The 16,544-nt window shown below is 35.0% G+C and overlaps 1 protein-coding gene across 1 annotated transcript in view; it reads left to right on the forward strand.

Annotated features, from left to right (window-relative positions):
• LOC115444445 (protein trachealess) overlaps nt 1–16,544 on the forward strand; it is a 69,353-nt gene that overhangs the window by 47,068 nt on the left and 5,741 nt on the right. Inside the window, exons 5-8 of the mRNA XM_030170224.2 lie at nt 2,095–2,263; nt 7,608–7,732; nt 9,870–10,063; nt 10,342–10,451. Coding sequence (XP_030026084.1) covers nt 2,095–2,263; nt 7,608–7,732; nt 9,870–10,063; nt 10,342–10,451 — 598 coding nt within the window. The remainder of the gene's footprint in view (nt 1–2,094; nt 2,264–7,607; nt 7,733–9,869; nt 10,064–10,341; nt 10,452–16,544) is intronic.

The raw sequence follows: 16,544 nt of genomic DNA on the forward strand, positions 1-16,544 counted from the left end.
TATTGCTGTTTACAGATTTTTGAGTAATCCTCGACATATTTATAACACAAAAAGTAGATTACCTCTTTTAAAATGACTTGTTTTGACATACAACTTTAGTAGAACATTGCTGGATTAAAACCAACTTGATCAATCGAAATCAATTCACCTCAACAACAGTTACATTCAAATTGTACCAGTGAATTCCTGTACGTGTCGTGTTGAAAATTTGTACGCCGTCAATGATATATCAGTAAACACCATAAAATCCTTAGAATCTTTCCGAGAAGCGACCACCTCTACAGCACCATTGTTTTATACTATATTTACATGCAACCGTCCACTGCGGATACACGAACGCTGAATGCGTAATAGGGTCCCACAATTATATTTGATAAATTTATTTAAACACATTTGCATACACCGTGAAAGGATCATCGAGAAAGTTTTATTTGCATATCTGTTATCGTTTGATTTGTTTCATCTTTTTGATTTTATTGTTTTTTCTAGCTCAGTGATATTGGTATGATTCCTCAATCATTTAGGTCTAATTTCATTGTTCATTTACCTTGATATTCACGTAGTTTATATGTATTTTTTAAGCTTCGTTTGGTGCTGTTCAATTCGGTTTTTTCTAACTTAGTGATATTGGTATGATTGAAGACCATTTAGGTCCAATTTCATTGTTCATTTATCTTGATATTCACGTAGTTTACATGTATTTTTGAGCTTTGTTTGGTGCTGTTCAATTCAGATTTCATGATCCAAAAAAATAGTACAGAGGTATATATTATATGAGTTGAATAACAATTGAGATCGAATTTTTGGTGTTATTAAATCGAATAACCTACAAGTACCAAGTGACCTACCAGGTCAAGCAATAAAACAACAGCAATTACACAAAACACACTTCACAGCTCAGATCGGGTCCCGTTTCTTGGAGATAAGGCAACAATTTCCATCAAACAGCCAGGCTAGGCTCCACGTAGCCGTGATGCGTGATAACAGCGTTCATTCATAACGATGGCTTGCTACGTGACGCGGTCGGCCATTCAATTGTGTCATTAAGTATTTTTTGTCATTTAGTTAGTTTTATAAATATGATGTTTGAGGAGTCCGTGATGTAGTACAGGTTTTTGATCAGGTTTAACGTTCCGTTCCTCATTAAAGAACTTTACAGAATTTGATGGAATATATTTTGTTGGTGGTAGGATATATTTTATACTTGCCTGGATATCAACTACTGTACAACCGGCCATAGTGGCACTCGGATATGTGTCGCCTTCTGGGATCAGCCTGTGTGTATCCGGGTCCAACAGGACGGCATAATTGCATCGACTGCCGAGGGGTAATCACCTCTCATTAGTGGACATTATATTCGACTCCACTCCACTTACCATTAAAAGAAAAATATCGGAATTAATGTTAGCTTCCGTCTTCAATATTCAGGTTTCGGTAAGATGTTACCTGTACCGTTAGGTTAGGAAAATATATTTCAACTTTAATTAGTTTTAGTTGTAGTTTTGTCCCCTGGAGTGCCTTTAACAGTAATGAGTATTTAAGTTTTTAAACTGAACTGAACCATAAATAGAATTTTATTCAAAACTTTTTGTGTTATCCGGTTATAGCCGGACTGCCTTTTTAAATCTTTTCTATTGATGCTAGTTTTTAGTCTCTAGTTTTTTGAAGTTCTTAATATATGAGTGAAGTTGTTTACTATTATATCGGTGCAAATTTCTGTAAATGTAAATAAAAGTCTCCGTTTTGTTTGTTTGTTTCCCAACATAATTGGACAAAAATTATATTTTTATTATATTTTAAAGAATACGACATGTTTCTACAGAAAATTTTGATAACTCTTAATTTGATTGAGTTCCATCCAATTGTACATCATCAAACGAAAGCCAATAATTATTCTATGACCAGTTCAATACTAAAAAGCATTCAATAAAAAATATTAATGCTAAATCATAAGTTATACTGGTGGGCTGATCATGTCTCCTTAATCGATACTCTATTTGAGCTAGTCCTCTTACAATCAGGTGCAGTGGAGGCCTTTGTCTGCCTTAAAAAAATATAATATATCCAAATAACAAAGAAATCTTTCTTCACCAGGTAGAAATGACTGGAAGTAGTATATTCGACTACGTACACCAGGCTGACCATGCGGAAATCGCTGAGCAGCTGGGTCTCTCGCTAGCAGGACGAGGAGGCGGAGCTGGACTAAACAGTCCCGCGTCAGGAAGCGAAGAGGGAAGCCAGCACGGGACTAACAATCCAGATGGTAAAGATATGTATTATTCATTACCCGACTGCCGTACGAGGGTTAAATTTGATAGCAGACGATGGAACATGTGTAGAAGATACGAAAAGATCAACATCATCCATTATCGTACCAAAGGAATAATAAGATATTGTTGACCTTAAAGACTTTTCTTTAATTTGAATTAGGTAGAAATTTCAGTGGTTTTTCAATTTAACTGACCGTATGGAGGTTACTTCACATATTTTTTGTGTAGGACAGTAATTGACCCGATTGGGCCGGTTCATCCATTACTATAGTGTGTTCAGAAAGAGAACTGTCGTGGGATTTGAGGTCGCCACTGTCGTTAATTACCTTTTGTCGCTTAGTTTCGACATGTTTCTATACAAGAATCATTAAAAACAACACGGAAAATTATGACTGACTGCCTCGGTGGCGTAGTTGTACTGCATGCGCGGTACGGCAGCGCTCTGAGGTCCTGGGTTCGAATCCCGGGTCGGGCAAAGTGATATTTGGGTTTTTCTGCTCAGTATCAGCCTGGAGTCTGGAATTTGTGCCCGATATGGCGATAGGCTCGCCCCCTATCACATCATGGGACGGAACACACTTGACGAAAAGTGGGTGCCATGGTTGCGCCTCTGCATACCCCTTTGGGGATAAAATGCGTGATGTTGTGTGTGGAAAATTATTGAATAAAAAAAATACGATATACGGTAAATGTTAAACTGTCAGTTTAACATTTACCAGATGGCGGGGAAGGGTTGCTATGTAAAAATAGTCAAGCCAGTTCACTGTTCGGCCACGACGGTTCTCTTTTTGAACAAACTATATAGATTTAAATGCAATTCTACATTTCAATTCTGCAGAGACACTTATGTGATCACGTACAAGTGATTATGTTAATACTAAAAATACATTATCACTGGTGTCATAATCAGTTGAATGAATGACATAGTTGCAGGGAACGCACAGTTTTATTAAGCTATAAGGATAAGAAGTCGTATATTAGAATATGGGTAGACAGCAGAAATAATAGACATAGCAGACGTAATATAAGCTTCTGAATAGCAATTGTCATTAGAGTTCAAACATTATCTTATATATGGAACATCTACAAAGTTACAAGTTTTTGTATTTGTAAAATATGAGGAAAATCAAGGAGTGAGTGAGTGACGGGCGAGTAAAGATTGCTTTCCTTCCGCTCCCATTTTTTGTCATCAAGTCATGACAGATTCTATTTCAGTCATTATAAAATGATTTTATATATATTAAGTTATAAGTTTTTTCACGATTCGTTTCTAAGATATTATTGGTTGCGTTTTTATAAAGAAAACATCATATTGCACAAAGTAGATGCAATTTTGCACTTTATAATGTTACTCTTATGGTACAATGTGATTTGTTGTGTGTATCGAACACTGCACTGCCGATTTCTATTATTACAAATGGCTTGGTCACCTTCCATTCTGTTCTACTTTACATTGATGATACCGTTTAACATCATTTAACTCAAGCAAAAAATTATCTAAAAACAGTACTGACGTCATTGCTACACCGTTACTCATTACCTCCAAATAGGTGTCACACCAGAAGCAACAAAAGAAAAGTTGGAATTCACCAAATCGTCTTCACGGGCCGTAAGAAAAAATCTGAAAAAAAATCCCGTTCAGAATTCAATTAAACTTCACTTATTTCTGAGGGCGTTGCACCTATTTCAATCAGTGACAATACCGATCCAGAAATTTCACTCGGTATGTCGAATCGCCCAGTGTGATCAATAATAAGTTGTGGACCAAATTGAAATTAGATTACCGGCTCTTCACGGCGCGTTGGGAGCTTATGAAATGGTCAATGGGGTGTCAGTACGCACCTTTGTCCGACAAATTAATATTTCATTTCATTTCTATGGGAACTGTTTAAAGTTCAGCGCGACTCGACGGGCGCCCAGCAGTACTTCCCTGCAATAAGTACGCGGTGCATCTAACTTTAATTTCAAAATGGGCGCTCGCTTCAATTAAACGTGGAAATAAGCAAAAAATTCATTCGTATAATAATTTTTATTGTCAAACGGTTGTTCCCCGCTTGACTGCATTCGGAGTTTTTATTATTGTTGTGGCTTTAAGTCGCGACATAGAAAAAATGTCGTTTGAATATACGCAATTTGAATTTGTGTATTTTCATTTGATTGTTTTGCGTGTTAGTTGGCATTCCAATTGTGAAATCACACGGAACTCGATTCAGGAACTGTGACGAGACGAGCCGGGGCACTGCTGAGCTTTATTGCTTTTTTATATCATTCATTTGTGTAAACTAATCACACTAAGAAGTAGCAGAAACTAATTGTCCTACTGACTGGCTGGTGTAACGGTCAACAAAAAAAATCTTTATTTGCCATGAAACCGGCTCGATTTTTTCGAAATTTGATTTTCAAACAGCCAGACGCGTTAAAGGGCCAGAATCGATTTCAATTTACTCTCATGAGATGTTAAAAACGTTATCGGTAAAAAATCAATCAGGATCTTGGTGGCTGACACTTGCCCATTGTGTGTTGACGGGCGTGGTGAAATGTACCCACAGAATATTGGTCCGTGGAGAACTAGCCACATTGTCACCCGTTAACCATTGACTACCGAGCTGAAATTTCGTGTGATGATGTCAGTAAATTGATAGGTGTCAGCGGTTCCAAAATCGAGGTACCGTTGCTCTTAGAAATCTAATGTAGATACTGTAAAAAGTCGCTCATATTCGCGATAAATCAATTGCGCTCAATTCAAGTTTAATGAAATTCAAATAGCTGGAGGCGCTGATAGCAAAAACTGAAATAGACTATAAGTAGCTTATTTGTTCGCGTTACATATCAATAGGTTTGGTTCAGTAGCTTTTTGTGACGGTTTAGATATTCATGAGTCTATAAAAAATGGGTATTCCACTGAAGTTCCTTTAGATTGTGAAATAAATTTCTTTGCAATTAACCAGTAAGTATACAACTGTTATAATAATAAAGACATGAATCTAAGCATCTTCTCTTAAAGTTCTAAACTTTGGCTGTTTAGAAATTCAACTTGTGTAGGTTATATGAAATCATGAGGATTTCCCATGTTGGTATAGTGTTATAACAATGGAAATGAAAATTCAAATTCTGATACCTAAAATGACAGAGTAGATCCCTAATGACCATAGAAATACCTAATGTCACCTATTCAAATACAATAAAAAACACGCCAAGGTTGTTTGAATAGCTTAGTACTGAGTCAATCTCGTTACGTGTTTGGTACAAAGAGTCGATTCAAATTGACATTGAGTATTGTCGCCAATAATGGACATAGTGCTGCTATTGCCAAAGATTAAAATGGCTGATGCAATTGTGAAAGTAATTGAGACGTCCAGGATAGCGGTCGTTTAAATAACTTTTTTATTCGCAATGTTAGTGGTAAAATAAATAACTCTATTAGAAGCGTAGACTGGTTTAGGCTGAAATTAGATTTAGAAAAAACTTCTCGGAAATTATTTTGATAGTGGCTATTATGGGTGCGAATGTTTTTGGTAATTTTTTTTGCTAAATATAATAGAAATATTTGTTGCTAAAATAGACTCATAAATCAAGTGGTGATGGTGGTCTAATAGGTTAAATTTAGAACAGTCATTACTGTAGTCTTTGTATTGTCAGTGGAGCTGAGGCAGTATTTGTATGAGTACATGAAATCGTCAATATGCATCCCATTCCGTGACATAGCGATAGATTCGTCATCATTATGGTATTAGAAATGACTCAGAATAATAGGTATTAGGACATTTACATTTTTAAACGTCTATTGTTCATTTTGATATCGCCTGAAGTCTCCAAAAGTTTGCACGTATATATCTATTTTGTGGTATTTGATAGACGGAAATTTTGTACAGAGCAATCATCAATTTTAATTCTAGTAAATTTAGTGGTACAGAATACCTATTCACAAATTCTGAAGAACAACATACATTAAACCGTATAGTAAATGTATAAAAAATATAGACTTCAGTCATAACATCAAACTTAAGATGACAAAACTAAAGTCCTTAAGACTGATGAAATAGTCAAACTAGAAAACCAAACTTTTAGAAACGCAGCCAAATTGATTTCCAAAATTGAGGTGGTTGAAATCAATTAAGCCGTGATGTCGATGGAACGGGCCCAGCCTCACGGAGCTAAGGCTTTTAATTATTTATCCAGTGGACCAATCAATCAACCCTGGGACGTTTCTCTTGTTTGTCTGTTAAATCTCATTCATTGTGTCGAAATTAATGGTGTACGTGTAGAAAATTGATTCTGTAGATGTTTGGGATGATTTGGAAATATTTTGATGTGGTTTTTATTTATTTTGATGTGTTTGAAATTCATCGGAATGTAAATAGTAGAAAATTTAACAAAAAGTATTATAGAAAAGTCTAGAATTCGTCCTATATGTTAGTCATTTGCGTAATTAATAAAGCTAATTTCAAATTATGTGTTTATATATACTGTAATAAATGAATAAAAAAACTAGTATAAAATACAATTCATCGCTTCTTATGATCCGAATAAGTATATTTGTATATACAACTAACAAATTTATTTCGAATATATAACTAACAACTTTATGTTTTGCGGTCTAAGAACACGTGCCGTTTGATTTAAAATATAAATGTTAAAGGCCTAATAATTTCATTTTATGATATTTTTATTTCAATACTTCCCACGCATATTAGTATGTTATAGCAAAGTATACTTGTTAGTAAGATTAGTGGAAAGATAGTCACGTAGCACTAGGCAATAATTGTACACCGTACACGTGACGCTTAACATGTTTTGACAAAGGACAATGTTCCCAAATGACGCAGAATATGACCTGCGTCATACTTTTTAAGTACCTGTAAATCAAGTTAGTTGATAATTAGGAAAAGCAAAGTGTCGTCGTCCATCACACTCGGTCACACATCGAGCAACGTGTTGGCCTTACAGTTTTTTTTCACTAAAGAATACTATGCTGCTAAATTTCAAGCAGTAGTATGAGACACGACCCAATGTTGAAACAAGCAAACATATTTATTTTTATACAATTCCTATATAATATAACATGTGCCCATTAATTAGATACTTATTTTAATATATAAGATTAATCAAAGTTCATTAATTTCTATTATAATTTTAATAATCTGTTTTCTAAGCCCGAGTCAGGCAGTGGTAAAGGGTTCTTCACCTTAATGTTAGGCTAACCTTCTAAATCTATCTCATTATTGGATGGAACACATATGGCTAAAACAGGGTGTCCTGGGTATATCTCTTTCTTCCCCTTCGGTGATGAAGGCGTGATATGTGTTTGTGGTTGTAATTCTTACATTTTGCCAACAGTGTCATCCCAAATGAGTTTGGCGGCGAGCGGGGCGCTGTACCGAGGGATGGACAGAGCATTCTGCGTGAGAATGAAGAGTACACTGACCAAACGAGGCTGCCATTTCAAATCATCAGGATACAGGGTAAGGAGACGTCATAGATACTGGGGATGATGAAGATTTTATAACAAAATGTATTGGGAAATACGAATTTGCTATTGATTTGTATGTGATAGTCGGAAAAGAATGTGTGCAAAGATGCAAATATTTTGAAGATTTTTGTTTCGTATGATTTACCGTTAAACGTTTCAAAAATCATGGGAAAGTTATATGAATTGGAAGTTACAAAATTTTCAATATCCCCAATTGTTGAAAATATTTAACTTACTAACTAAAAAGCAAAAAAGCTAACATTAGTTGTCTTAAATGTGGTAAACACTCCAAAAATTGCTGAACTTAAGAGAAGACTATGGAAATTTGTGGACATGTTTCTTATCTAGCTATAGAATGAGAAATAAATGCACGCTGAATTTTCATTTTCGATCTAGGTTGGAAGAAGCAAGGAGGGTGAACCGACGAGGTACGGAGAGAGTGGTAACTGGCGGGTGGGTATCTAATGATGAAGTGGAAAACATAAATAGATGTATTGTTATAGATCCAGAGATTTTATTTGGTTTAGACGCTAGAGTGACTGATTGGATACATAAGTTTTGCTCAATAGTTTACTAATTATTGACATTGTGGATTTCATAATTACTATTAAAACTGTACCTACGTATCTATTTACGATGAGATTATCTATTATAATATAAACGGGCATCACATTTCTTTCAATTCCAGCAATAATATTGATCTAAACAATAACGTTTATCCCACAAACGTTTATATTATCATTTATTGTTACAAATGGATTCATAGCACTTTATCTTTCTTAGATGGCGAATATTATTAGAATTATTGCGCGGGCTGGGGTGCCCCCAGGCATGGTTATACTGCCCATAATTTTTGCCTTAACTCGGTGCTAGGTCATAAAACGCGATTATATCTCAAGCGACTTGCGAAATGCACAAAGACAGTAAAATTGCTTGTGGATTGTTTTCTAGGGGTGTAAATTTCATCTTTATTTGATAAGGGGTTTTTGGGCCATTGAGGGTGTTTTATTCTTTTTTTCTCTACAGCGTATATCTACTTAGTAAGTTCGGTATTATAAGTTCAATTCTGATTCGTTAGATTTACAATTTTAAATCTCTCTTAGTAATTCTTATTTAAAACATTCGCATCATTATTCACCACTGTCTCTTTCAAGTCAAATACTTAAGTCTTACAATTAGTTTCATCTTCTGTTCCTACTATTGGAACAGAAATTTATACCATAACTCCTGTTATCTCAATCTAAATGACTCATACAGTTCTGATATCGATAAAGCAATTAATACAGGCCGTTTATTCGGCATAATGCGGCAACACGCCCGAAGCAAAGGTTTTATTGGTAAAATTGTAAATTAGTTAATCCTTACTCCGAAACTTTGCCAGGTAATATGCATCAGTTCTCGTACGTGATTCCATAATGTCGTTCGTGACAAAAAGCTTTTCAGTTTCTCTATTATATTCCAGTTTATTACTGTTATGGGACACGTCTTCTGTTTACTGTTTGTTTCAAATTTGGCAAGTTTCGATGAGGTTCTTTATGTTTTTGTTATAGTTTGTGGTTTGGATTCTGGTTTGATTTTATTTTGAACTTTGTTTGGTACTCATTTAAGTCTTTATTACGGTTTCTGTTTCAGTAAATGGAAAATATATCAAATCCAAGCCAATTTATTCTTATTTTCAGTGTTGTAACTCTTTTGGCTGTAAGCTTACTCCATATGATATTATCGCGAGTAAAATAAATGTGAGAATTAATATTTATGTAGCAGTTTAGTGTGTAACGACTACGCTGAGTGAATTCTGAATGGTCTTATTAGTTTTCTGAATGTAGCTGTATTGCCCAATGAAGAGGTAATAAAATGTGTTTCAGGTAGAAACTGAATATTATGTAGACATGCATGTATTTGAATATTTAATACAAATATTATGTAAATAAATTATATCATTATAATGTAATGGTAATAATTTTTTTTAAGCTGTTGAACTTACCTAAGCAATATCTAAAATATTAAATTTAAACGAAATATGGATCAATATTTCATATAGCAAATTCATTCATAAATAATTTTCAAATCCCAGGCATTGAAATCCCCAGTTTTCTTTCATACTTTAACATCCATCTCTTTCTTTCCAGGTGGTGCTGATGCTGTGCAGGTTACGACCACAGTACTCCTTCTCACACAGTCGGAAGTCGCCAACAGTACTCCTGGGCATGGTAGCATTAGCCATAGCGCTACCACCGCCCTCAGTCCACGAGATCAGGCTGGAGTCAGACATGTTCGTGACGAGGATCAACTTCGATTTTAGGATAGCGCACTGCGAGCCGAGGTATTTAAATTTTGTTAATATCTGTTTTAGTATTTTCAAACTTGTTCTTCAAACGCGGTTTTAATTTTTTACGGTATATAATGGTTTAGTTGCCCCTGGCATTGCTGACGTACATGGGCGACGGTAACCACTTACCATCAGGTGGGCCGTAAGCTCGTCTGTCTGTCGAATGAAGCAAAATTTTATAAAGACATACACAACTGATAGTAAAGCTGGATTTCAAAGTCTCTAAAAAATATTTAAAAGAATGATGTATATTAACCATTTTTTTATACCAGCCGGGTGTCAGAGCTCCTCGGATACACCGCGGAGGAACTAACGGGGAAGAACCTATACACGCTGTGTCACGGAGAAGATGCCAACAAACTTAGGAAATGTCACGTAGATTGTAAGTAATCACTCGTAATTTTATTATAAATCTCCTTATTTTAATATCGTAAATTTTAAGGTTATGTTTTTTGCACGCTATAAACTTTGGAGTTTGGTACTGTTCGGATTCTGAAATTTCTTGTGCAATTATAAAGCGCTATTATCTGGGTGGTAAAGGTTGCTTTTATTAAGAGGAATATCTTAAACAACGACGGAGTCAGAATCAAAAGCTAACATACAGAGCATAATGAAAAAACCTTCCGTTCAAGTTTTATCCTAAAATGTCGTAGCTAGTTGTATAGAAATCTGCAATCTAAGAGCGATCGTCTCAAATGGAAGCTGGCAATCTTGATGGCTAGTAACAACTAATGTTCCCACGGAAATTTGACTTTAATTTTAAGGCTTGTTAACTTTAACGACAAATGCAAAGACATTATGAAACTAAAAAATAGATATATAAAATTAATAGATAAAGTATCTGTAGCAAGTCAAAAAGGTATATCTAGTATAAGTAAAGGTATATGTAGTTCATAACGAGCATCTGAAGATGTCATCTTCCTTAAAGTAGTTACATTATTTGTTAATCACACAGATCTACCTGAACCAAAAACTTCAATCTTTCCAAAACATTTTATCTTAACTTTTATCTGTTTCAACCTTAATACATGTGAGAATTGGAATTTAAAAACTCCATTAGGCCAGCTCGCTTCGCTTGGCTCTGGTCCAAGCGTACTGGACTACTTGCACCTTAAGTGATCATCGCATGGACGGTAAGAGCGGCCGGAATTGCAAATCAGTCGGAGACTCGCGTTTTGTAAATCTTGCATTTTAGTTGGTAGTAAAGATGCTAGTTTATATAGTATGAGATTTCATATTGTTTATCTTAGTGATTCCTTTCTTAGTGTTACCTTGCATTTCGCATTGTGCTCAATCCAAAACTTGTGTTCCAATATCGGCAAATCTTTGAATCATTTTAGTAAATAGTTTCTTATAAATGATTGAGATGTTATAATTTTAAAATCGTCTTGTCTTATTATTTTTTCTAATTCAAATAGTCCTTTTATATTATTATTGACATCATATTTGTTATCATATTATATCTCTGTCGTAATGTGTCTTCCACTCTGTAGTATTTCATTTAAATCATTGCCTCGATTTTGATCAATCATTTTCCTCCACCGTATTTTCAATTAATTTCTAATGAAATCATATTCATGTCAGTGTATCGATGAGTCTTTTTAATTATCCTTCGTGCATAATGAGTGTATAAACGTTGCTCGTCCCATGACCCAGTATCGTGGTGAAATCCTCCTGTCGTAAGTATCGATTTGTATTCAGTGTGTTACCTATAGAAATCCATGTCAAGTAGACAGGCAGCTCAAGGCGTATACGTTACGAGGAAAAATTTATGAGTCTGATGTTTTGTGTTTTTTTGTGGGAATTTCTTTCACAATCACTTGCGTATTGTTTATTTCGTCTTTTGTTGTTCTTTTCTTGTTTTAGAGATGTGTTTTGGCGAATTAATTTTCCTGTATTTCTTTATTTTTCTTATATAGTATATTTGATTAATAAGCTTTTGTGTAAGTGAAGATTTTCTTCTAAAGAAGCGGGTCGGTTATTTAGGAAAATGAAGTGGTTGTCTAAATGTAAATTGTTTGTCGTTATTGAACATATTTCACCTATTGCAATGCATGTGTCTTGCTATATAAATAACAATAAAAGACATACAGACGCATATATAGCTTGTTTAACATTAATGTGTCCAAAAGCAATACATCTTCATAACATAAAGAGCTTATTGCAGTGACAGGAGAATGATAACATCAAAAATGTAATATTTTGCGGTTACAATTTGGGCGGGCACGTTTCATATTCCTGGCATATTCAAAATATTCATATAATATGTACGCGTATTATATTTGTACACATCCGTCAGTGAAATACAATTTAGGCCTAACGCCATGCGCCGGCCCGTCTCTACGATGTTTGTGATTTGAATAATAATTTTTATACAGTCATTTTTGTTTCCTTTCTCCGCACATAGACGTGGGAAATGTCATGGTTTGATGTCCTTCGAGATCGCTACGGGCTTTGTGATCTTTGTTTTTGACAGATTGTGTGACGGCATCGGTGTTTTCTTCGCTTATCATGTCCATTTGCGGTAAATGTAAATTTAGTTGCTACTTAAATTTTAACTTTGCAGTTACTTGAGTTACTTTCAGTTATTCTATTCAATGGAGGGGGTCAGTGGATATCATTCTAAGGAATCAGAGCTTGAGTACCTAATTCCTTAATCAATCCACAAAGCAACTGCATTTTGAATGCGTACGTAATGGTTTTCTTTAAGATTGAAATTCCTTACAAATGATTAATCTACTATATTTTCAAGCTTTAAACGATTTATTGTCTTCATAACCGAACAGGATATAAGGAAAAATCATCAACCAATCGAATGACGACCTTCGTCGTCCGATTTTGTCACCTCAACTAATCCATTGTCGAACGAACAAATCCGAACCAAAAGGTCGCATGAATGGAAGGACTCATAATCCTGACGTAACATTCTTGACCAATCAAATGGACAAGATGGCCGCCATCAACATGCCAATCACGGACGAAGTTAGCGTCATACCACGCTAGCACCTTACCATTTGATAGCTTTACGAGAACATCAATTTGAATTTAAAATGTACATCTATGTAGATGGCGGTCAAATGTGGCCGTATACGTTGGTGAATACCAATTGTTCAAATTATCATAAAAGTCCGGGTGTTTGTTAGAAAGCGGGTAATTTGGTTACGATCGAACACGCGGTTGGCTTACCTGATGGAATTGTTGACGGCACCGACGATTATAATATTCAAATTTGTGCATACGATAATAAAAATCAATGATTATGTTCGGGACTTCCGACAATGATACGTTGGCATTTGGTGACTGAGTCATAAATTTTGTGATTTATCGCTTAATCGCCGGTGGAACGTAAACGGTTACACTGTAAGATGGAAATGATGGAACATTGTTGCTAACCATTGTTTTATTCACTTTAATGCTATCTGTCCATTTCTAAACCAATGCTTATTTGAGTTGGCAGATCTGATGAAGTTGGAAGCCAAAATAATTTGAATTAAAGGTTTAGCAAATAAATTCAAGATGACACCATCGTATTTACCTTTGCTAGTTTCTTGTGTTTTCAACAATCTTAATTTCGTATTCAGGACAACATCGCAATCCGTTATAAGAACGTAAATACTTAAGATACTTTTTAGGACACTTTTTGTAATACCAACTCTTGATAGACCCCACAAATGTAAAGAACTAATATATTAAAGCAGTTATAACAATGAGTATGCATCTGCCAACCCGCATTACGACTGCATGGCAGACTATAAATTATAATCTATATATGCTTCAATAATACTTACAATACATAGGCTGGACTGATCTATATTAATCAAAGGAGTGGCTATGGGGGTGGGGATATATTTTTTTTCGATCGGGAGATAACATTTTAAAATTTCTGCTTCGCATTTCCAAATCAGCGGTCATAACATTTGAGTATCTACTAAAATAAATTTTGGGATAGGTCAGTATCTAATTTATTAAAATCATAATTCCCTACCATCGGTACAACAGCTACCTATATGATATCGGATTAACCTCTGAGATACGTCGAATTATAAAAACCTAGAGACCGGATTAAATTGGAACCCAAGACACCGGCTGCCAGACACTGTGAGCTCATTTTGTATAGATCAATAGCTAAAAAATTTAAATTTGTAGAATTGTAAAATGTAGGTGGATATTGTAACTATGACTTGTAAACGACCAACACGACTTGTGACCATGAAGGCTGCAAAGTCTTCGAAACGTCGGGAGAAAATACTAATATAAACAACAGAAATAAAATTCTAAGTCTAACATTCGTGTAAACATAGGAAATTAAAATATTATTATGGGCAACGTTTTAATTTTGTTTTTAAAGGTGACATTTTGTATAACATATCAACTCACTAATATCGTTCTACCTACAGGTTACTTGCAACTGATTTGGATAATCAAAACCAAACAATATAAAGCCATTAGATTATAGACAACAAAAGGCCCCTAGCTGGCCTGGGTCCAACTCAACATTCGACAATTAATACTATGCAATATACAAACAAAACCAAAAAGCTCGACGATTCTAATGACTCACGTACAACAATACACGTGTCCTTAAGTCTTGTACGCAACCAATTGAATATAATGATCGAGTCATATGTTTTGTTCTTGCGAACGTCGGTAGTGACTTAATCTGAATTATTACCAGCTATATTAATAGTCATTATAGGACACGTGTCTTCTATGATTCTTGAAGTTTCTTAAATGTAATGACAAGATTATCGACTTCATATTCTCGAAATATTCAGATTTATTGCGGTGTTTCGCATGATTCAATAATTATTAAGTTGATCTCCAGACGTATACTGGTTTGGCCCATATTTCCCCCAGTATTTTTGATGCCTACACTAGAATATTGTAGCCTATTACTACTACAAAGAACACATTTTTGTACATAACAAATTTATCATATTTAAGATTAAGGATAAGGGTATTTGTCTTAAGCAACGATGACCTCGGAAATTACACATCTGTTGAATTTGAGTCCTCTGTATCATTAGTCTGTTGTACTCCAGAAAGTTAACAGCTCGTTTTACGTAATCATGTTGCAAAATGATTGCATGTAGCCTCGAGATAAATTCTTTATTACTTTCAAGATTTAATTAATTTACATTTCATTACAGCAATGGATTCATTTCAGCTCGAAATTAGGTTACTAATTGATATTAGATTAATTTCTAGTATTCGAAAATACCTAGTCATTGTGTTACAGATGACAAATAGAATATCGTTTTTTGGTTCAATAGAATTGTAATAAAGTTGCAGTTACGATGATGTAGTGTAAAATAATTCTTAGACTTGATTTGTTTAGTATCTCATTGGCGTCTAATACCAACCGCTGATCATATGGAAAATCGTCCCAGTTCAGCTAAAGCTAAGCTTTATTGTTGAGTAACACTTAGTAAGACTCTGGGCGTCGAAATAGTATTAGGTCAAGATTTATGGTGCACATAGATGGAATCGTCATTTGTCATGAATTATCATTTTGTCCATTCCGAGCTCCCGTTGCATGTAAAATATTATCAAAAGTGCATCCAAGAACTATCTACATAGAAACCACATCTACTTTTACTAATGTCCTACAATGTCTAAATTAATTGTTTGACCTTTGATGTATGTTGTTGTGTTTTTAATCTTGCCGACGCTAGTTTAACCTAACTCGACTAGCAAAAACACACAATAGCTTCATTGTTGACCAAAGAATTGTGTTGAAAATATTCAGTAATCTCATGTTTTGTTCATGAACCATCTGATTTCCACATACACCTGGATCTGTTTGGCATGAGTCCGATTGCAAACTTTTGTATACTTGATTTCTTATTTGTATTGGAGGCGGAGACAATGGGTGTGTCTTCTCCCTTCACTTTGTTTGTGTATTTAAATGTATAATCCTACTTATTTAAGCAATTGTTGCAATAAGTAAGTTGCATAAATTGCTGATGAGTAGTTGTTGAGGGATCACTTGAATCTATCATCTATAGTTTCACCAATTGCGAACGAAATACATACACGTCACACAGATAAAATAAAAAAAAAATGTTTAATACTCCTCATCATCCGTCTAATGGATTAAGGTTAGTGTAACTAGACGTCTTATGAGTTAATGCCAACGACTTTGCGATTTAACGATCAAACGGCATATAATAATAATAATATCAGCCCTGTATTATATACTTGCCCACTGCTGAGCACGGGCCTCCTCTACTACTGAGAGGGATTAGGCCTTAGTCCACCACGCTGGCCTAGTGCGGATTGGTAGACTTCACACACCTTCGAAATTCCCATAGAGAACTTCTCAGATGTGCAGGTTTCCTCACGATGTTTTCCTTCACCGTTAAAGCGAACGATAAATTCACAAAGAATACACACATGATTTTAGAAAAGTCAGAGGTGTGTGCCCTTGGGATTTGAACCTGTGGACATTCGTCTTGGCAGTCCGTTCCACACC

The sequence above is a fragment of the Manduca sexta genome, chromosome 6 (assembly GCF_014839805.1).
Source record: "Manduca sexta isolate Smith_Timp_Sample1 chromosome 6, JHU_Msex_v1.0, whole genome shotgun sequence".
Classification (NCBI taxonomy): domain Eukaryota; kingdom Metazoa; phylum Arthropoda; class Insecta; order Lepidoptera; family Sphingidae; genus Manduca; species Manduca sexta.